Source organism: Crassostrea angulata, chromosome 5, assembly GCF_025612915.1.
Source record: "Crassostrea angulata isolate pt1a10 chromosome 5, ASM2561291v2, whole genome shotgun sequence".
NCBI lineage: Eukaryota > Metazoa > Mollusca > Bivalvia > Ostreida > Ostreidae > Magallana > Magallana angulata.
In genome coordinates, this window is record NC_069115.1 from 60,820,423 (window position 1) to 60,842,904 (window position 22,482).

Genomic DNA, 22,482 nt, shown 5'->3' on the forward strand with positions numbered 1-22,482 from the left:
TGACTCAGCTTATTTTGTATATTTATATTAGAGCGTTGGTATCACTTGTGAGCATTGACTCACAGATATCTTTTTCATCATGATACACTGTGAATACAAAATTCATATGAACAAATTTAATATTGATATTTCTTCACTAGATGGGACCCCGACATTCTGGTTGGGTTTGAGATTCAGAAGTTTTCCTGGGGGTACTTATTACAGAGAGCCTCCCAGCTGAGTGTCAACCTGTGTGCTCAGATGTCCCGCATCCCAGGTAAGTGTGTGTCTGTGGTGTGTGTGTGTGGGGGGGGGGGGGGGATTTCTTACTGTAAATTCCTAATTTAACACAAGGATTTCATTTCATTTCAGTGAGAAGGGATGGGTGGGCATTGTTCAGTGTAACTGAGAAGGGATGGGTGGGCCATGTAATTGAGAAGGGATGGGTGGGCATTGTTCAGTGAGAAGGGATGGGTGGGCATTGTTCAGTTTAGTTGTTGTTCTCCCAGAGAGAAAATGATTGACAAACAGAAGAATGATGTGATGAAACAAATGTACCCTTTGAACAGAACTACTTATAATTTTTTATAAGATTTAAGTTTTCTTAATCGTGAACTATTGTATTTTCCAGATGAGAAGAAGAAGAGCAGCTTTAAGGCGGAGAGTGATGAGTGGGGGTCTGACCACTCCTCGGAGATCCACATCGCCGGGCGGGTCATCCTTAACCTCTGGAGGATCATTAGACATGAGGTGTGTAACCAATGGGACCACAGCCCATCAATAGTTACCATGGCCCCTCTTTATTCTCCTCACCTAACTACCTCTGTAACCAGTGTTATATTTTTCTTATCTCCATGCATATTTTACACAATTGTCTCTAATCATTGGTCAATTCATGTTTTATTTGAAAACTTGCTATAAAGAAATAACATGTGACACAAAACAGGCTTGATTAAATTTTATTAGGTCAAAATAAAGAAATTAATGCAGTGGTCATTACTTTTACTCCCTATCTATTTTATTTTTACAGGTGACATTAAACATTTACACATTTGAGAACGTGGCTCATCATGTGATACACCAGAGAGTGCCTCACTTCAGTCTTCAGACCCTGAACTCCTGGTTCAAACACAGAACACACCTTTACAGGTCAGTACAAAAGCTGTTCAAACACAGAACACACCTTTACAGGTCAGTACAAAAGCTGTTCAAACACAGAACACACCTTTACAGGTCAGTACAAAAGATGTCCAAACACAGAACACACCTCTACAGGTCAGCACTAAAGCTGTTCAAACACAGAACACACCTTTACAGGTCAGTACAAAAGATGTCCAAACACAGAACACACCTCTACAGGTCAGCACTAAAGCTGTTCAAACACAGAACAGCTATACAGGTCAGTACAAAAAATGTTTAACACAGAACACACCACTACAGGTCAGTACAAAAGATGTTCAACACAGAACACACCACTACAGGTCAGTACAAAAGTTCTTCAAACAATGAACACACCACTACAAGTTAGTAATAAAGCTGTTAAACATCTGATTTAAAGAGAAGTTCAGGTCACTTGTTTTGACTTGACTTTTGTTTTTGGTTGTAATCATCCTTATCTTTGTGTCAGGAAATGTATGATTTTATTTTACAGATGGCGCTTCATTAAGTACTACCTAACTCGTGTACAGGGGAATCTAAAAGTCATTGACCAGCTGGATTTGATAGGGAGGACCAGTGAGTTTGCTCGAGTGTTTGGGATTGAGTTTTATCACGTTCTGTCCACAGGCTCTCAGGTGGGTGTCTTGTCTTTTATATTGTGTGCATATTTAGTACAGTTAAATTTGATATCTTGAAAACTGATTTTCAAAACTTAGATATGTTGAGCTTGAAGTCCCAATCACTGTGTTCTTTTAACCTCATTATCGCAAATCCTCTCATATTTTCTTTATCTCTAATTCTCAAATTTGAGGTAACAAGTTTTGACTGAATTAGTTTAGAATTGTAGAAACTCCTACATTCATGATACAGTGTATTTGTCATTAATTAGTTATTTGTCTATAAAGAAATGTTAACAAGGTAATATTTATTAATTTGTTTCCTATCCATCTTGTAGTATCGAGTGGAGTCCATGATGCTTAGGTTAGCCAAACCAATGAACTTCATCCCCGCCTCCCCAAGCGTTCAGCAGCGAGCCCGTATGAGGGCCCCCGAGTGTATTGCCCTGACCCTGGAGCCTGAGTCACGGTTTTACGCGGACCCGGTGGTGGTGGTAGATTTCCAATCCCTTTACCCCTCCATCATGATTGCACACAACTACTGCTTCTCCACCTGTGTGGGGCGACTAGACCTCCTAGAGAAAGCCCAGTAAGTCTGTAGTATATATAGAACTCCTAGAGAAAGCCCAGTAAGTCTGTAGTATATATAGACCTCCTAGAGAAAGCCCAGTAAGTCTGTAGTATATATAGAACTCCTAGAGAAAGCCCAGTAAGTCTGTAGTATATATAGAACTCCTAGAGAAAGCCCAGTAAGTCTGTAGTATATATAGAACTCCTAGAGAAAGCCCAGTAAGTCTGTGGTATATATAGAACTCCTAGAACTCCTAGAGAAAGCCCAGTAAGTCTGTAGTATATATAGAACTCCTAGAGAAAGCCCAGTAAGTCTGTAGTATATATATAGAACTCCTAGAGAAAGCCCAGTAAGTCTGTAGTATATATAGACCTCCTAGAGAAAGCCCAGTAAGTCTGTAGTATATATATAGAACTCCTAGAGAAAGCCCAGTAAGTCTGTAGTATATATATAGAACTCCTAGAGAAAGCCCAGTAAGTCTGTAGTATATATAGAACTCCTAGAGAAAGCCCAGTAAGTCTGTAGTATATATAGACCTCCTAGAGAAAGCCCAGTAAGTCTGTAGTATATATAGACCTCCTAGAGAAAGCCCAGTAAGTCTGTGGTATATATAGAACTCCTAGAACTCCTAGAGAAAGCCCAGTAAGTCTGTAGTATATATAGAACTCCTAGAGAAAGCCCAGTAAGTCTGTAGTATATATATAGAACTCCTAGAGAAAGCCCAGTAAGTCTGTAGTATATATAGACCTCCTAGAGAAAGCCCAGTAAGTCTGTAGTATATATATAGAACTCCTAGAGAAAGCCCAGTAAGTCTGTAGTATATATATAGAACTCCTAGAGAAAGCCCAGTAAGTCTGTAGTATATATAGAACTCCTAGAGAAAGCCCAGTAAGTCTGTAGTATATATAGAACTCCTAGAGAAAGCCCAGTAAGTCTGTAGTATATATAGAACTCCTAGAGAAAGCCCAGTAAGTCTGTGGTATATATAGAACTCCTAGAACTCCTAGAGAAAGCCCAGTAAGTCTGTAGTATATATAGAACTCCTAGAGAAAGCCCAGTAAGTCTGTAGTATATATAGAACTCCTAGAACTCCTAGAGAAAGCCCAGTAAGTCTGTAGTATATATAGAACTCCTAGAGAAAGCCCAGTAAGTCTGTAGTATATATATAGAACTCCTAGAGAAAGCCCAGTAAGTCTGTAGTATATATAGACCTCCTAGAGAAAGCCCAGTAAGTCTGTAGTATATATAGAACTCCTAGAGAAAGCCCAGTAAGTCTGTAGTATATATAGAACTCCTAGAGAAAGCCCAGTAAGTCTGTAGTATATATATATAAAACTCCTAGAGAAAGCCCAGTAAGTCTGTAGTATATATATATAAAACTCCTAGAGAAAGCCCAGTAAGTCTGTAGTATATATAGAACTCCTAGAGAAAGCCCAGTAAGTCTGTAGTATATATATAGAACTCCTAGAGAAAGCCCAGTAAGTCTGTAGTATATATAGAACTCCTAGAGAAAGCCCAGTAAGTCTGTATTATATATAGACCTCTTAGAGAAAGCCCAATAAGTCTGTATTATATATAGACCTCCTAGAGAAAGCCCAGTAAGTCTGTAGTATATATAGAACTCCTAGAGAAAGCCCAGTAAGTCTGTAGTATATATAGAACTCCTAGAGAAAGCCCAGTAAGTCTGTAGTATATATAGAACTCCTAGAGAAAGCCCAGTAAGTCTGTAGTATATATAGAACTCCTAGAGAAAGCCCAGTAAGTCTGTAGTATATATAGAACTCCTAGAGAAAGCCCAGTAAGTCTGTAGTATATATAGAACTCCTAGAGAAAGCCCAGTAAGTCTGTAGTATATATAGAACTCCTAGAGAAAGCCCAGTAAGTCTGTAGTATATATAGAACTCCTAGAGAAAGCCCAGTAAGTCTGTAGTATATATAGAACTCCTAGAACTCCTAGAGAAAGCCCAGTAAGTCTGTAGTATATATAGAACTCCTAGAGAAAGCCCAGTAAGTCTGTGGTATATATAGAACTCCTAGAACTCCTAGAGAAAGCCCAGTAAGTCTGTAGTATATATAGAACTCCTAGGGAAAGCCCAGTAAGTCTGTAGTATATATAGAACTCCTAGAGAAAGCCCAGTAAGTCTGTAGTATATATAGAACTCCTAGAGAAAGCCCAGTAAGTCTGTAGTATATATAGAACTCCTAGAACTCCTAGAGAAAGCCCAGTAAGTCTGTAGTATATATAGAACTCCTAGAGAAAGCCCAGTAAGTCTGGAGTATATATAGAACTCTTAGAGAAAGCCTAGTAAGTCTGTAGTATATATAGAACTCCTAGAGAAAGCCCAGTAAGTCTGTAGTATATATAGAACTCCTAGAGAAAGCCCAGTAAGTCTGGAATTCTCTTGTACTCCTAAGAAGGCCCGGAAAGTCAATTATTCTTTTGTACTCTTAGAGAAATCCCGGACAATTCAATTTCTTTAAATGCTTAAAGGGGCATGGTCATGATTTTTGTCAAAAATTCTTTTTCTGTTTTTAATATTTACATTGCTTAAGAAAGGCATTTTTAATAGGCAACTGAAATTTGAGTGTCATTTGTTGAGTTATAAGCGAGTAACAGAGCTTGAAATTCACAAAGTGATTGTTTACATTTTAAGCGTTGAAATAAAAATTTCAGTTTTAAACCTAAAAGAATGTGTTTAACATTAGAAGCTATGTATTTATGCGTAAAATAAATAAAAAAATAGACAAATAGGCTGGAAAAAGATTTTTTCCTGGTATATCGAACCAATGTAAAAAAAAAAACGGGGCACGAGCCTTGTTTATATGAAAAAGAATTGTGAGCCCTGTATCTTGCTTATAACTTTACGAATGACTCTCAAATTTTATTTTATCTTTAGAAATGCATTTCTAAAGCATTGTAAATAATAAAAACATAAAAATAGAATATGACCAAAATCGTGACCATGCCTCTTTAAGCCTAGGTATGCTCTACACTGAAACATTTAGAAATAGGAGTCATTTGGATCAAATATGGCTGGTCTGTACCTGAAGACAGCCTCTGTTTGTTACTTGTTGGAGGAATATTTAATTTGTGTATTTTATTACAAGTGTAATATTCATGGCATATTAAGGTAATCTTATATATATAGTCTAATTTTTTCAGTGAGGGTCCTATTGAGTTTGGATGTGCACATCTCCGTATTTCTCCAAAGACTCTAAACGTGAGTATATAAAACAACTGAACATGGTCTCCATTGAATTACTGTACATGTGCATGGCCTTTCTTCATGTGCATTTAGGAATAAATAAACATACTCTACATGTGGTTTAACACTTAACTTCCTAACCAGAATTCCTATTGTGAATACTAGTCAAGTAATGGTGCATGTTTGTTATATATCTCTTGATCTGTGTGTCATGTTGACGTTGATTTTTGTAGAGGATCATTTGTTTTTTATCTGTTGATCTATGTGTCATGTTGACGTCGGTGATTTTTGTAGAGGATCATTTGTTTTATATCTGTTGATCTGTGTGTCATGTTGACATCGTTGATTTTTGTAGAGGATCATTTGTTTTATATCTGTTGATCTGTGTGTCATGTTGACATCGTAGATTTTTGTAGAAGATCGTTTGTTTTATATCTGTTGATCTGTGTGTCATGTTGATGTTGATTTTTGTAGAGGATCAAGAACGATGTTACGGTGTCCCCAAATGGAGTTGTGTTTGTGAAGGAACACGTCAGGAAGGGGATCATCTCAAAGTAAGTAAACCATAACCTGTAGATTATACATGTAAAACATCACAGATAAATACAGGACAGGGATCATTTCAAAGTAAGTAAACCACAACCTGAAGATTATACATGTAATGCATTATAGATAGATACAAGACAGGGATCATCTCAAAGTAAGTAAACCACAACCTGACAGTGTAGATAATACATCACAGATACAAGATAGGGATCATCTCGAAGTAAATAAACCACAACCTGTAGATTATACATGTAATGCATTATAGATAGATACAAGACAGGGATCTTCTCAAAGTAAGTAAACCACAACCTGATGTAGTGTTATGCTAATTATTTGTGCTTGGTTTGTTGACAGAATGGTAGAGGAGATACTGAACACGAGAATCATGGTGAAGAAATCGATGAAGGAGCATAAAAATGACAAAGGGCTGCACCGTCTGCTAGACGCGCGACAACTCGGACTCAAACTGATTGCGAACGTCACGTACGGATACACCGCTGCCAGTTTCTCCGGGCGGATGCCCTGTGTAGAGGTGAAATTTTTATGCATTTTTATTCAGGGAAACAACTAGAGGATTCAGTGGTCATAAGTGTGCTTATTTTAACACGAAATTTAAGTGTCTTATGATTATTTAAAAAGGAGGATGGGGAATAAAAAATCATTTAATTTGTCGTCGGAAATATTCAGCAAATGTAGACTTTCCCTCATTTTGAATAAAAAATTCATATATTGTATTGTTAGTGCTTGATTTAATCTGTATATATTGGGTAAAAATATCATGACTGGAGATTAGACACGCCAAGCCTAGTCTTTGACTACCTCTCCGTTTAAAGTGTTTTAACAAGTGAACAAAGTATTAACATAAAAATCTGACATTTGCTTTCTTTGAACATCAAGGTTGCTGACAGCATTGTAAGAAAAGCAAGAGAGACCCTAGAACGAGCCATCAAACTAGTAGAAGAGCGACCGGAGTGGGGGGCCAGGGTCGTGTACGGGGACACGGACAGGTAAGACACAGGCACCTTAGAACAGACAGACAGACGGGAGGGGGAAGGGGAGACGGGTTAGATACCCTTGAACAGACAGACGGGAAGGGGAAAGGGAGACGGGTAAGATACCCTTGAACAGACGGACAGGAGGGGGGAGGGGAGACGGGTTAGATACCCTTGAACAGACGGGAGGGGGAAGGGGAGACAGGTTAGATACCCTTGAACAGACGGACAGGAGGGGGAAGGGGAGATGAACAGACAAGTAAGTGGATTCAAGATATTTAAATATTAAAATTCAACTGGAGACAGATACTGTAGATTTCTTATTTTTTTGTGAGTACTTTATTTGGCAATTCATCTATTTTACATAATTATGAAAATATAAAATCACAAATGCCAAAATTTTATTATTCATTTAGTTAAGTTAAATAAATAAAAATGAGAATTTAAATTCCACGAAGTGTGCTCTCGGACATACATTGAGGGGATCTAGTGTAGTGATGTAGACTCAGACTGGTGGGACATCCAGACTTGACATTGGGGGGGGGGGACAGATGAGATGATGTGTGTTATAGAACAAAAACATGATGAGTAACTTGGGAGTTTGTAGAAGAGCAATGATTGGGTAAGGGCTCATGTACATTTTTCTGGATCCGCGCATGCAGAAGGAGTACGCCGATTTATATCCAATGATATGGGGAGAGGAGTTTGATATTGTTGTGTAACTGAAGGAATCCCAGTATTAATGGAGATATTGAGCTCCTTGGAGATAAAGCTTGTTCACCAATGTGATCATTACACATTGACCTCTGTTATAGCATGCTCACTGACCTCTGTTATATTATGTTCATTGACCTCTGTTATATTATGTTCATTGACCTCTGTTATATTATGTTCATTGACCTCTGTTATAGTATGTTCATTGACCTCTGTTACAGTATGTTCATTGACCTCTGTTATATTATGTTCATTGACCTCTGTTATATTATGTTCATTGATAATTGACCCCTGTTATATTATGCTCATTGACCTCTGTTACAGTATATTCATTGACCTTTGTTATATTGTGTTCATTGACCTCTGTTATAGTATGTTTATTGACCTCTGACCTCTGTTTCAGTATGTTCATTGAGATGAAGGGTCGCAGTAAAGAGGAGGCATTCAGGATCGGACACGAGATCTGTGATGCTGTGACGGCCATGAACCCGCAACCAATCAAACTTAAGTTTGAGAAGGTACGACACAGAATTGTACAGTAATGATTAATGTGATTACGATAAATACCCTCAACCAATCAAGCTTAAGTTTTAGAAGGTATAGCACAAATAACTCGTGAAAATGTGGTACATTTAATATGATAACTCAAACATGTCAAAGTCAATTAATAAGATATGTCCATAGTATATGAAATGAACAGAAATACGTATACATTTGTATACCGTATTTTTCGATAATTAGGTCGATACGGTTTATTGGGCGAAGGAGGTCGTTTTTTGCCATAAAATAAAAAAAAGTATAAATAGGTCGACTTTGAAGAATTGGTCGAAAAATTACCGCTAGTTCTAATGAATAAATGGTTTAAACCAATAACGTTATCATATAGTAGCCTTTAATCTTATTTCACAGTTTTAAACAAAAGGGAAATAAAATGTATTTCTTGAAAACATCGTAAGAAAATGTCTGAAATTGCTTCAAAATTTTCAAACCAAATAATTCAGTACGGCCGGTTTTAATTTAAGATCGTTTTTTATTACTTCCCTGCCATGTGTACAAACTTGTGTTAACTACTGTTAACTGGGGGATAGTTACCTAGCCTGGAGGCATGACTACGGTAGCACATTCCACCCTGTTTCTCTGTGTGACTTTTTACTGTGTATATACATACGAGTCAACCTCAGATCTTATTGAAGCCGGAGGCATGAGGAGCACGTGCCGAGAGTTCAACTGTGTATAAACAAAGTAAGCGCTACCCAGACTGATTTCAGAGACACCTGGCTAAAATTTCATCGAAAGTTTTATGTTGAATATACAGAAAAAAACTTGTTCATGTATTCTATTATGAAAACAAATTGTTTTTTTTTAATTTCTACCCGACGATATTTCCCCCCGTAATTACCCTTTGTACGGTTCTCATTTTACTTTTACCGCGCGAAATCGATTTCCTGTTTATCGTAAGCACACGATTAAAATGCATGACAGCATATAATGATTCAGTCAGTGATCTAAGTAAGAAATGTAAGAAGAAATAAATCTATTTACATTTAATTTTGTTTAAATGATAAATTACTACAGTATATTGATTAAAATCCATACGATTTTTACACAGAAATTCAAGCAGTATTATAGTAAACACTCATGATTTTATTGGAGGGTTGCATAAATTTTTGCAAAATTTCATATCAAATTTTCCAACCAAAAAAAGAAAAAAATTAATAAATTGGGCGAAGCGATGAATAGGGCGAGGTCCACATGTCAGGGGAAAGAAGTATCGACCTATTTTCCCAAAAATACGGCTTGGGTTAGCAGAACTCGTAGGTTGAGCTGCGTCTAAGATTTCCATTTTTTCTCTAGGTTTACTATCCCTGTGTGCTACAAACAAAGAAGCGATACGTTGGGTATAGCTACGAGACCCTGGACCAGAAGGAACCAGTTTTTGACGCCAAAGGAATCGAGACAGTCCGGCGAGACTCCTGTGCTGCAGTATCCAAGGTACCGCATGTTTTGGGACAACATTAATAATATCCAAGGTTACCAGTTCTAATGGCATCAGCAGAAACTCTCTGAAGATTTAAAGACTATGTTCTGAAATGGTTGATGTGAAATTTAGTGTATATAATGTAAAACGAGGAAATTTGGCGCATACTCATCTTAGCACAAACACAAGTGCCAATACATTGATTTTTAGCTAACACACCATTTATTAGAGAAAAAATATAATGTTATTGTTTGATTATTAGTTATACCCAAATTTCTTTATAAAGTGAACACAAGGACTGATTTCTAACTCGCATACAAATGTGAACTGTCGATGATGACATGGAACTTGCTTTTGTCTAAAGAGTCAGTAGATATTTATGTAAAGGACACTTGGTTTGTTGGTTATGCTGTGTTTGTTGTTGGTAAATCAGACTTTGAATTTTATCTTAGCGGCTGGGGTAACACTAGAAGAGTTCCGAGTCTAAACGCAAAGAGAGTTGAATGTTGCTATAAGTTTTAATCACCATGAGCAATAAGCACGGAATCTTATTCACAGTAATTTCGTCTATTTAGAACAGCACATTTATTTATCCAGAACAGGTTCCATGGATTGGTCTGGATGGTGTCCAGATCCAACATTGTTATATCCAGAACTTTCCTTGGCTTTGTCATCATTTCCCTGTCTCTTTACATCATGAATATTTAAAACACTGACTCTACCCTTTGCATTTTTTCAATACTAATCTCAGGTTCCTCAAAACTATCACCAAGTGGTATTTTTAATGGGGATTCGTTGAGTCTCACTAACACAGACCTCTTTGTCTTGACTGGTGAGTAAACTGGTGATCGGCTCTCGTCATCGGACATCATGGCCTTACAAAGATCACTGAATACATTAGTTATCTCTGGGGACCCAGTGATGTTCTGCTCTCCAAAGTTTATGCTGGTCTACATCATTTTTGTAATTTAAGAATTATATATAGATATGGGGATGAAACTAAGTGCATGCAATTTTACTGTGTTAAAATCTATACATATATCTATACATACAGTCATATTATTTTTGTCAACGACTTTTCATTTAAGACAGATATATATTCCAAATTACTGATACTGGTGTGGTGTTAACTGAACCATATCCTGTATTCTACCCTGTGTGGCACTTTGTATATCACTGAATGAAGACTCTGAGATTAGTGACTGTTGGTATGAGTATAGAGCAGCATGGAGGTTCCCTGCCATCTGTTGACAGATCCCCAGGATCTCCCAGGAGATGTCTCTGTATATATCAGATATATACAGTCCCCGATCATGGTGGACTAGGACCTGTAGATCATCTAGAGCTGCTTGTGATAATGTTGTATCAATGTGTCTGTAACACAAGAACTCTAGGAAATACAACATTACAAACACTGGGATGATCAATGTACGAGCCTTTCCTTTCTGTAGAGCAGACTGTTGTTCTGGTATTAGTTCACTGATATAACAGATTCTTGTGCCAAGTGCTATGTCCCATGCTACAGCCTGTCTGATCTTTGTAGACCAGGACTGTCCCCCAACAGCCTCAGTATACCTCTCTCTGTCTACATGTCTATTATACATCAGATATGGCTGTGCTAACTTGACCTTTGTCATCTCTATAGCAGATAAAGCTTCCCTGTATCTGAGTGTCTTGTAATAATACATGGCAATGTACAACATGTCAGATATACACCCAAACTTGGCAGCTAATCTCAGCATGTGACAGGATTTTTTGTCTGCAATATACATCTGTTTGTTGGCTCTTTTGTTAGTATACATGTTTTGTAATAAAAAAGCAGTTTGTTGAAAAATTACCGCTGTAAGATACCATAATGTAACAACTTGATAAAGTGACTTTGGTGACTCCACATACTGTTCTATCGTGTGTATGGCTTTGGTAATGTAACACAGATCCACACCAGTAATATTAACACATCCCAACTCAGTGATTAATTCTTTATCATAATCAACTTCTGATCTCATGATACTCTTATCTGTACAAATAGAAAGTCTCGGATTGTACAGGACATCAATGATGTAGGACCTGATAGAGGAACTCTGTAACAGACAGGCCAGACCTTTCTTGTACAATTCATGTAACTGTAGGAACAATCTGTTTTGTGCTGAGCCATGGACCTTTGTCAGAAACAGGTTGTTTTGTGGAATGAAAAAGTTAGGACAGATCCCCTCACACACCCATCTTAAGAGGAGTTTAAAGCAGACCCAGAAACCGGCCAGGAGATTTTGTGGACACCAGTGAGGTAGCATGTTTTGTTGAATGGCCCAGAAAATAGTTGTCTTCATGTGATAGGAACACAACAGTTTATTGGTTTCTTCTGATTGCTGATTTAATACTTCTTTTAAGAAAAGTTTTAACAACCCATATGTCAAAAACTGACAGTGGTTCATAGAGTACACAAGTTTATATTCTGCTTGAGAAAAGGAAATTCTCCATTCTTCATGTTCATGGGGTCCTAATGAATGTCCTATTGCCACAAAGTGACAACCATTTCTGACAATATCACCAACAACCTTAGAGGCAGGCCATGAGTGACATCTGTCTATCCATGAGGAGGCAGACGGAGGCCAAAAGTCACAAACAAAACAGAAGGCAATGTCATATTCTAGTAGTCCACCTAAAACACCACTACCACAGGGACCGTGTACAGTAGAATTAGGAAATACTGTTGAACAAGTTAACCCTCTGTGTATAGAACTAGATATATAGACTCTATTATTCATTCTGACACATGCTGATCGGAGGTCTCTGTTTGTTGGTGGTGTCAGTAACTTAAGCAAAGTGAATCCTGGTGGACTCTCAGTACTGTCAGAGAGAATGAAGGTTGTATTAGCTGTGTTGTAATAGTCAGATTGAGACATGTCCATGATCACTCGGTAGTTGTTTGGCCAGTACATCCAGTCCACATCTGATCCCTCTAGTCTAAATCCTTCCCTCATACTTCCACTCATCATCCTAATGATCTCATTATTAGGTGTCACTCGTCTCCTCACCATCTCCTTGATGTCCTCTGCCTCCCTCCTGATGGTCACCTGATGTGAGGTTCCCACTATCTCACACAGTACCACAAACACTGATTCCGACATGTGCTGCAGTCTCTCACATCTGTTGATATTTAAATGTTTATACTGGGAAAGTTATCTTTTTGTTTCTCAATTACACTGTTCAAAATATTTAGAAATCAGAAAAATTATCTGATTAATTACATTAAAAAGACAAACTATAGGACACGAATTTAATGCACTTACATTTGTTGGGGGAAAGACTCCATTTTGAAAGTGATCACATCCAGTGTCTATTGAGGAGGAAGTTTTATCTTAGGTGCTGTTATTCTGATACACATCTGCAAGTAGTCAAACAAAAGGAAGTCAAAATATTCATGAGTTAAAAAGATAAAAATTACTAGTTGTATAGATAAACATGCATGTAAAGAATACAAAAACTTAGAGAAATTATCTGCTTTCAGATAAAAAGGTGACTTTAGTATTCATAGTCCTACAATTTTTGTCTTTCCAATTTTGGCTAAAATTTAAGTTTAATGGTCAGGTGAAGTGAAATAATTTCCATACTTGTTTACACTTGATGGTGAATTTGTTCAGACTGGAATTTAAAAATATTTCCAATTGATATATGGCAATTAAACTATTTTCAAAGAAAAGTTATAACAATTTTTACATTGTATTTTGTTGAAATTTTCAGAATGAATCAGTAACTTGTTCAATATCCATTTCAACTACTATTTTACAGCCTTTAAAATTAGAATCTGGGAAAAAATGCAATTTGTGGACATTTGGTTATAGATGGCATTAAATAACTAATCCTAAGTTAGTCTGTGCAATCATGTAACTGGATTAACAAGGCTTTAACATAAAAACAGGATATTTAGATAGAAATGTCTCTTGTTTTACAAACATAGCATACTACAGCTTAAAACGAGATAAGGACATGACATGTCCATTATTCTGCAATATACTACAAATGTGATCGGTAAATAACGAGATCATAAATAACAATTAGTCTTGTACTGAAGTCAGTATAACTTAAAGGAATACAAAGTTGTTTTAAACCAATATGTCAATTCATGACTTAGTTCTTGTCAAACCCGTCAAAACGATGTGTTGATAAATCATGTCAATCCCGTCAAACGATGTGTTGATAAATCATGTCGATCCCGTCAAAACAATGTGTTGATAAATCATGTCAATCCCGTCAAAACGAGGTGTTGATAAATTATGTCAATCCTGTCAAAACGATGTGCTGATAAATCATGTCAATCCCGTCAAAACGATGTGCATTACCTTGTACCACAAATGTTTATTTAAAAAAGCTTTAGGTGGTATTGAACACTTGTTGAAATAAGATGTAATGTGGATTATAGTACATTATAATCACAACACTTTCGCCCTTTTAAAATTTTACAATATTTGACCAAAATTATGTTTTAAAATATTTTGGAATTGTAGAAATCACAAATAGTGCATACGAATTTTCATAACGCACTAACGTCGTTACTCAATTTTTGTGCACACACCACTACAGTTATGAGACTGTATACTTATTAATAAAAAAATCATGATTCAATGCTATAGTAAATGTATGCTACGTTTTTTGGATAGTTTATAATTTAATTCGAAAAAGAGGAAATTTATTGGGAAAATATTTGGCGTTTAATCAAACTTGCTCTTTGAATCTTATTGTCCCCCGCCGCAACGCGGAGCGGGGACATAGAAATGCTGGGCGTCCGTCCGTGGGTCCGTGCGTCCGTCCTTCACACTTTTTTGTAAGCGCTCTCATGCCTACAAATTTTGACGGATTTTCATTAAATTTATACCAAATGTTTATACCACTATTACCTTGGTCAAGTTCGAAAATCAGCATTGGTCGATACTTTTTGTTGGCGTTATGGGACTTTGACCACAATCATGACTCCGTTTTATCCAAAAATTGACCTTGTAAGCGTTCTCATGCCTACAAATTTTGACGGATTTTCATTAAATTTATATCAAATGTTTATACCACTATTACCTTGCTCAAGTTCGAAAATCAGCGTTAGTCGATACTTTTTGTTGGCGTTATGGGACTTTGACCACAATCATGACTCCGTTTTTTCCAAAAATTGACCTTGTAAGCGCTCTCATGCCTACAAATTTTGACGGATTTTCATTAAATTTATATCAAATGTTTATACCACTATTACCTTGCTCAAGTTCGAAAATCAGCGTTAGTCGATACTTTTTGTTGGCGTTATGGGACTTTGACCACAATAATGACTCCGTTTTATCCAAAAATTGACCTTGTAAGCGCTCTCATGCCTACAAATTTTGACAGATTTTCATTTAATTTATACCAAATGTTTATACCATTAATGCTTTAGTCAAGTTCGAATATCAGCATTGGTCGTTACTGTTTGGTGGAGTTATTGGACTTTGACCACAATCATGACTTCGTTTTTTTCCAAAAATGACCTTGTAAGCGCTCTCATGCCTACAAATTTTGACGGATTTTCATTAAATTTATACCTAATGTTTATACCACTATTATCTTGGTCAAGTTCGAAAATCAGCGTTAGTCGATACTTTTTGTTGGCGTTATGGGACTTTGACCACAATAATGACTCCGTTTTATCCAAAAATTGACATTGTAAGCGCTCTCATGCCTACAAATTTTGACAGATTTTTATTAAAGTTATACCAAATGTTTATACCACTAATGCTTTAGTCAAGTTCGAATATCAGCATTGGTTGTTACTGTTTGGTGGAGTTATTGGACTTTGACCACAACCATGACTTCGTTTTTTTCCAAAAATGACCTTGTAAGCGCGCTCATGCCTACAAATTTTGACGGATTTTCATTAAATTTATACCAAATGTTTATACCACTAATACCTTGGTCAAGTTCCTAAATCAGCCTTGGTCGATAGATTCAATACTAGTATACTGCTTGACCGGCGGGGGACCCTGGAATTCTATTCTTGTTTGATTAAGAAAACAAAATAAGAAATTAAATCAATTTTATAAGACCTTGGATACTATATAAGTAATTGATATATAAAATGTTGAAATTCTCAAGAACTGTTGTAAGAGGTGTATTTTTGCATAAATATCATTTTTTAAATGTGTATGACCGTAATTGAACTTGTTTATTTTATGCATTGCATTTATTTACATATGAATAAAAGAGAAAAATCTTCTTCCCAAAACCTTGTACTGAAGCAACAAAAAAGGTTCAATATTTAATATAAGAATATGTGGAGAAATATATGTATGTAGAGAAAAAATTTGAAAATCTTTAATATAAACAAGATCTACTCTACTTAGATGTGTAGATATTTTTTTTTAATTAGAGATTTAGGCTGTATTTACTCAAATAAGCGATGTAGCCCTTGAGCCTTTGTTTGTTTTTAACTTTAGTATATTGAGTTCTTCCCCTTTTCAGTATGGTAAGAAAGTGAATTAATGTAGCAGCTAGCATTTAACCCCATGTAGTGGTGCCTGAGAAACTAAACATAAATAATTTTTATTCAAAGTCTTTTGACCCTAAATATAGTACACAATGGAGTTCATAAGATTTGAGTTGTGTCTACATTTTTAATGAGATGCTGTCTTTGACAGAATGACTAATTGATAAAGACTTATTGTAGATCCTGGAGCGATCTATCAAGATCCTGTTTGGTTGTAAGGACGTTTCCAAAGTAAAGGAGTACGTGTTAAGACAATGTCGCAAGTTCATGGAGGGCAAGGTTTCCATGCAGGACTGTGTGTTTGCCAAGGAATACCGCGGAATGAAGGGCTACAAACCAGGGGCCTGTGTCCCGGCCCTGGAGATAGCAAAGTAAGGGCTCTATCAAAATAGATACTTTGATGTAAATATTTTTGAGAAATCACAAGTTTATATTATTCTTAATGAATATGATTAAAAATGAGTACTGGTACCTTATGTATTGTTGAATAAATTGTAAGCCTTAATCAAAGTAAGGAATCTCATGATAACTTATGTAATGTTGAATATATTGTAAGCCTTAATCAAAGTAAGGGATTTCATAGTAACTTATGTAATGTTGAATATATTGTAAGCCTAAATCAAAGTAAGGGATCTCATGGTAACTTATGTAATGTTTAATAAATTGTAAGCCTTAATCAAAGTAAGGGATCTCATGGTAACTTATGTAATGTTGAATTTATTGTAAGCCTTAATCAAAGTAAGGGATCTCATGGTAACTTTTGTAATGTTGAATATATTGTAAGCCGTATTGAAAGTAAGGATCTCATGGTACCTAATGTAATGTTGAATATATGGTAAGCCTTAATCAAAGTAAGGGATCTCAAGCCCACACTTATAATGATTAACCAAGTAGACCTACTACTTATTGTTTTTTTTAAGATAAGATAAATGGGAACAAATCAGTTCTGCGTACATGTACATTTGGCCTACTACTTTATGTTTTGTTTAGGTAAAATGAAGGGAATAAGCAGTTCTTCATACATGTATAATGTTATAGACATATTCCCTAAGATAGAAGTAGAAGTGAGTGACAGAGTTTTCTTGTTTTACAGGAAGCTGCTCCGACACGACCGACGTTCCGAGCCCAGGACGGGGGAACGAGTCCCGTACGTGATCATCTACGGCAGTCCGGGTCTGCCACTCATACAGTTGGTGAGACAGCCGGGGGAGGTCCTGTCTGACCCCGCACTCAGGCTCAACGCCACATACTACATTACCAAGCAAATCCTGCCACCGCTTGACCGAGTCTTCTCTCTGCTCGGGGTCGACGTCTTCTCATGGTGAGAAAAGAGTGTATTTCACTATTTGTTTGTCCTCAAATATGGAAATTATTTTATTGAAAATTGGTACAAATTTTTTCAACCTGACAAATACTGACTACAATAAGAAAACATACTCTTTTATGATTTAATATTTCAATCTTATATAAATATGGAAATAAAATTCTGTATAATTTCAGCATGATTTTTCAGATTCTAGAATTATAGGAAAGAGACAGCCTAACTGGTGTTGTCTGATTTTACTTTCATTGTATCTGTTAAGTCTGTCCCTTGCCAATCTGTTGAGTCTCTCCCTATCCAGTATGGTAATGTCGGTACTTGTTTTGTGAACCCCAGGTACAACGACATGCCCAAGGTGGTCAGGGTTGTCCCACAGTCTTTGATGGCCCCTGACCAGCGGAAAGGAACTATATCTCAATACTTCTCAGCCACTAACTGTCCAGTATGTGATAAACAGACCAATCAGCCGATCTGTAACAGCTGTGTCAAGGACCCACAGCATGTTTGTGTCACTCTCTGTGATAGGATCAGGAGATGGGAGAAGGTTTATCATGACCTGGTGCAGGTAAACTCAGTTTTTATTAACTCTGTCAAGGATTACAGTTAGTTACCTCTGAAACAGGTTACAAATTAATTAACTATGTAACAGTTAATTAAAAGCTAGTTACCTCTGTCACAGGTTACAAGTTTGTTACCTCTGTCACAGGTAACAAGTTAGTTACCTTTGTCATAGGTTACAAGTTAGTTACCTCTGTCACAGGTAACAAGTTAATTACCTCTGTCACAGGTAACAAGTTAGTTACCTCTGTCACAGGTAACAAGTTAGTTACCTTTGTCACTGGTTTCAAGTTTGTTACCTCTGTCACAGGTTACAAGTTAGTTACCTTTACCACAGGTTACAAGTTAGTTACCTGTCTAAGAATACTTAGTTTACAATCTCCAGTGGAATTATTTTATCCATGTTATTATGATGTACAAGTTAATAATATCTGTCATTGAAGATTTGGTTTACAGTGAACAATGGAATAGCTGTCAATCTGTTTGAATGTAATATGCAATAAATCTACAGTAGAGACTGTCGATATTCTGATTCTGTGAAAGGCTCTAAGAGTTGTTTTCTTTGTTACTTGTACATTATTGCAGATTCTTTTGAATTATTTTGTTCAAATGTTGGTTCCGTTTTGTCTGTGATATTCCTGTAGATAACATGCCATTGTTTTGTTTGTAGGTGTGTAACACCTGTATGGGGGTCAAGGATGAGAGTCAGCCATGCGTGTCTTTGGACTGTCCAATCATGTTCCGCCGTGTCCTCGCTAAACAGGACGTACAGAAAGGGACACAACTCCGGGAGGTGGTCAACAAAGTCTTAGATTTCTGATTCTTTTGGAATATAACTGGTAGTGTTGAATTCAGGAATGTTATGTGGACAGTTTCAGGAACTTTATGGTGTTTTTTACAGAGGAGACACCTGCTCATTAAATCCCTCTTTGTCTTAATGAAAATAGTGAAATTACTGAAGCAGAACAAGAAACAGCTTCAAGGAAATGTCTACCCCACAGTTTGCACAGTCAAGGCTTCTGTTTGCTGTGTAATGAGAAGACAATGTTTATCAATGAAACTAAACTACCTTTACTATCAGTATTGTGAGAACTATGTTCTGCAAGTTTATAAGAACACAGGGTTAATACAAAACTGTGATATTGGGCTCAACTTAACAATTTATATATGCTGTCATGGACATGATATACAATGTAAGCTTACAAATTGAGAAGAAACTGTTTATTCTATCGGCTTGGTGACAGAGAGACATGAAGATCGACTGCTTAGGCTGCTTTATGTGTGCTTCCATAAGCTGAGAGAAACTCAGCACTTTGACAAGCTAGATCAAAGAGAGAAAACTTAATTCGACTGTTTTTAGGAGTTGGACAGAGCATTACTTGACTAATTTTTTACAAAACATTTCCTCATTCGTTCATCATCTTCATCACATGATGTAAACATGACAGGTTCATGTATCCTAGTTGCTCAAGCTCTGGCTCTTTATTGTTGCCATAGTTTTTTGACTGTCATGGTTTTGTATTGTTGTCATGGTTTTGGTCTCCATGGCGTTTATCTGTGATAATTACTGCAGCTATATTGGACTTGAATTTTATAGACATTGTAGGTGCTTTATTTTGTAGAATAATTGGAGATGTAAAGATGAGATGTGGGTTCCATTTTCCTTGTACTTTGTTTATGATATCATTTGTCCATGTTTTATATCTGATATTACTTATCCCCTCAAGATCTCACACTGAGTGACTGTGTGTACATACACATTGAGTGACTGTGTGTACATACACATTGGGTGACTGTGTGTACATACACATTGAGTGACTGTGTACATACACACTGAGTGACTATGTGTACATACACATTGAGTGACTGTGTGTACATACACATTGAGTGACTGTGTGTACATACACATTGAGTGACTGTGTGTACATACACATTGAGTGATTGTATGTACAGACTACAATGGAATCTGTACTTTGTGTTACATTGTCCATTGAAGAGTGTTTTATTGACCCGTTACTGTTGTAAGGTCCATGGCTTGTTCTGTTTCTTCTTTCATATGTTTATCTTCTGTTAATGCTTACTTGTTGTAGTGCTTGATGATGAGAGTTCACTCAATGTTGTGATAAAAATGAGTTACCTCCCTTGTTGGAACTCTTCAGCAATTTATATGTATATACATTTTTCCTGAAATGTAAAAAATATAAACACATGAAAAAAGTTAGAATTATCATACGAAATATCCTGCCTGCATAGTAAGAACAAAACAAATTTTAACCACATCCATAATTGTTTTTGTTGACTCAATTTAGATTATCTGAAAAAAAATCAAAAGGCTTAAGGAGTTTTACATTTGGCACTGCTATAGGAAACAGGATATTAACTTCTCCTATAGAGGAGTTCCTACAAGGGATATTATTTGTTATAAATTTTTTTTACCAAATTTAGTGCATGTATGATATTTGTTAAATCGTTATAACATGTATAGGTGGTGTAGATGCTTCTAGGGTTTGATTATTGACAGAATATTCTCTGATCATGTGGTAAATCTGATGTTGGTACAAGTGATTAGGAATGTTTATGTATGTAAAGCTGTGGTGAAATGTGAGCAAAGTGAAAGTTCATATGAATATTTATATTTCTTATATCATGTGATGAATCTGTTCATATAGATATTTTGTGTGTGTGTGTGTGTGTGTGTGAGAGAGAGAGAGAGAGAGAGAGAGAGAGAGAGAGAGAGAGAAGAGAGAGAGAGGTTGCTCAATTGTTGTAGTGCAGTGAGTACTTAGTAAGTGGACAGTAGCTTTTTATATTTGGTTTACTAAATGTTGGAAGAGTTGTGTTGTCTGTGTAAAGAAACACTACATCACTGCCAATAAATATAGCATACAAACTGTCCTTCTGTTTTCGTTTTATATGAGCCCATTTTTTTTTCTTGGGCGGACAACAACTGAAAAGGTTTTAAGAGAGTTTGAATCTTCATATACATGTATTAAGAGTTTATAATCAAATGATTTTATAATTACTTGAAATAATAATTCTGTACCCCCTTTAATCGAAATCCTTCTTTGAATATTTAACATTATTTTTAATTTTCGCATTCAAAGAACTATATATGATAAAATGTATTTATTCAATATATATATATAAAAAACCTAAAAAATACAACATTGACTCATTTGACAATTATCTCAGAATACGGTACAATTATTAGGGTAAAGGTTATTTGATACATAACCCGGATTTGTTAAAATATAAACTTAGAATATATTTAGATGAATAAGTAATAAATTACACAAGAATTACCAGACACCGGAAGCTAATCGCAGACAAAGCTTGCACTTAATCTTCATACAGGTTTGTCCCCTCTCAATGCAAGACACAGTGTGCGTGGGCCTGGTGAATTAGGCGGGAAGTTTGGTTAGTAGAAGTTAAACTTAGAATATTGTCAGACAGGTCAAACTGGTAGTCAAATGGTCAAATAAAAATAAACAATTACACGTAAACAATCTCACCTGAAGATGTAAATAAAACACACACACATGCGCACAGAAACAATGACGTTTACAAATAGACAAACATTAAATATTAATTTCTTACACTGGTTATATATATATATGGACTATGGACTTTACCGACCCCACAAATTTCTTTAAACAGTCAGGAACAAACCTAATAAGTGTTTTGTTTTGTCGAGGACCTAAAGTTTGATAAGTAAACTAACGTTTGTGTAGAAAATCAGTTCAAATAACGTTACGTCCGCCATGTTGCGCTATAAATTTTGACGCTTGCCTTTTAAAGAAATTTGTAAGGCAGCCACGTGACGCGTTTCATCCAATGACGTCGCGACATTTTAGTCCGAGGCAAAACAATAACTATTGATAGTATACACACTCAACAATAATTATTGGCTCCGCCTCGCCTTCTATGGACTTTACCGACCCCACAAATTTCTTTAAACAGTCAGTAACAAACCTAATAAGTAATATTGCTAGTGTATACATTCAACAACTACTATTGCTAGTGTACACATTAAACAATAACTACCGCTACTTTCCACATTCAACAATATCTATTGCTAGTGTACACATTTAACAATAAATTTTCCTAATGTACACTTTCATTAATAACTATTCTTAGTGTACATATTCAACAATAACTATTCCTAGTGTACACATTCAACAAAAAATATTCTTAGTGTACACATTCAACAATAACTATTCTTAGTCTACACATTCAACAATAACTATTCCTAGTGTACACATTCAACAATAACAAGTACTAGTGTACACGTTTAACAATAACAAGTCCTAGTGTACACATTCAACAAGAGTTATCCTATT

General features: G+C 36.1%; 2 protein-coding genes across 5 annotated transcripts in view; one reads left to right on the forward strand and one right to left on the reverse strand.

The window, feature by feature from the left end:
- Positions 1-21,037, forward strand: part of LOC128186237 (uncharacterized) — a 56,509-nt gene extending 35,472 nt beyond the window's left edge. For all 4 annotated transcript variants that reach the window (XM_052856019.1, XM_052856018.1, XM_052856020.1 and 1 more), the window contains 15 exons: positions 141-256; positions 611-729; positions 1,010-1,128; positions 1,631-1,772; positions 2,093-2,343; positions 5,489-5,546; positions 6,006-6,085; positions 6,432-6,609; positions 6,975-7,084; positions 8,187-8,301; positions 9,638-9,775; positions 16,444-16,634; positions 17,357-17,584; positions 17,921-18,149; positions 18,813-21,037. In XM_052856019.1, coding sequence (XP_052711979.1) covers positions 141-256; positions 611-729; positions 1,010-1,128; positions 1,631-1,772; positions 2,093-2,343; positions 5,489-5,546; positions 6,006-6,085; positions 6,432-6,609; positions 6,975-7,084; positions 8,187-8,301; positions 9,638-9,775; positions 16,444-16,634; positions 17,357-17,584; positions 17,921-18,149; positions 18,813-18,962 — 2,224 coding nt within the window. In that variant the 3' untranslated portion in view covers positions 18,963-21,037. The remainder of the gene's footprint in view (positions 1-140; positions 257-610; positions 730-1,009; positions 1,129-1,630; positions 1,773-2,092; positions 2,344-5,488; positions 5,547-6,005; positions 6,086-6,431; positions 6,610-6,974; positions 7,085-8,186; positions 8,302-9,637; positions 9,776-16,443; positions 16,635-17,356; positions 17,585-17,920; positions 18,150-18,812) is intronic.
- LOC128186238 (uncharacterized) lies at positions 9,793-13,128 on the reverse strand. The gene has a single exon (XM_052856022.1). The coding sequence runs from the start codon at positions 12,887-12,889 to the stop codon at positions 10,868-10,870; it is 2,022 nt and encodes a 673-aa protein (XP_052711982.1). The 5' UTR covers positions 12,890-13,128; the 3' UTR covers positions 9,793-10,867.
- Positions 21,038-22,482: the final 1,445 nt, after the last annotated feature.

Excerpts from the sequence above, each read along its gene's own strand:
- LOC128186238 (XM_052856022.1), bottom strand. The coding sequence starts at position 12,889 with ATGTCGGAATCAGTGTTTGTGGTACTGTGTGAGATAGTGGGAACCTCA.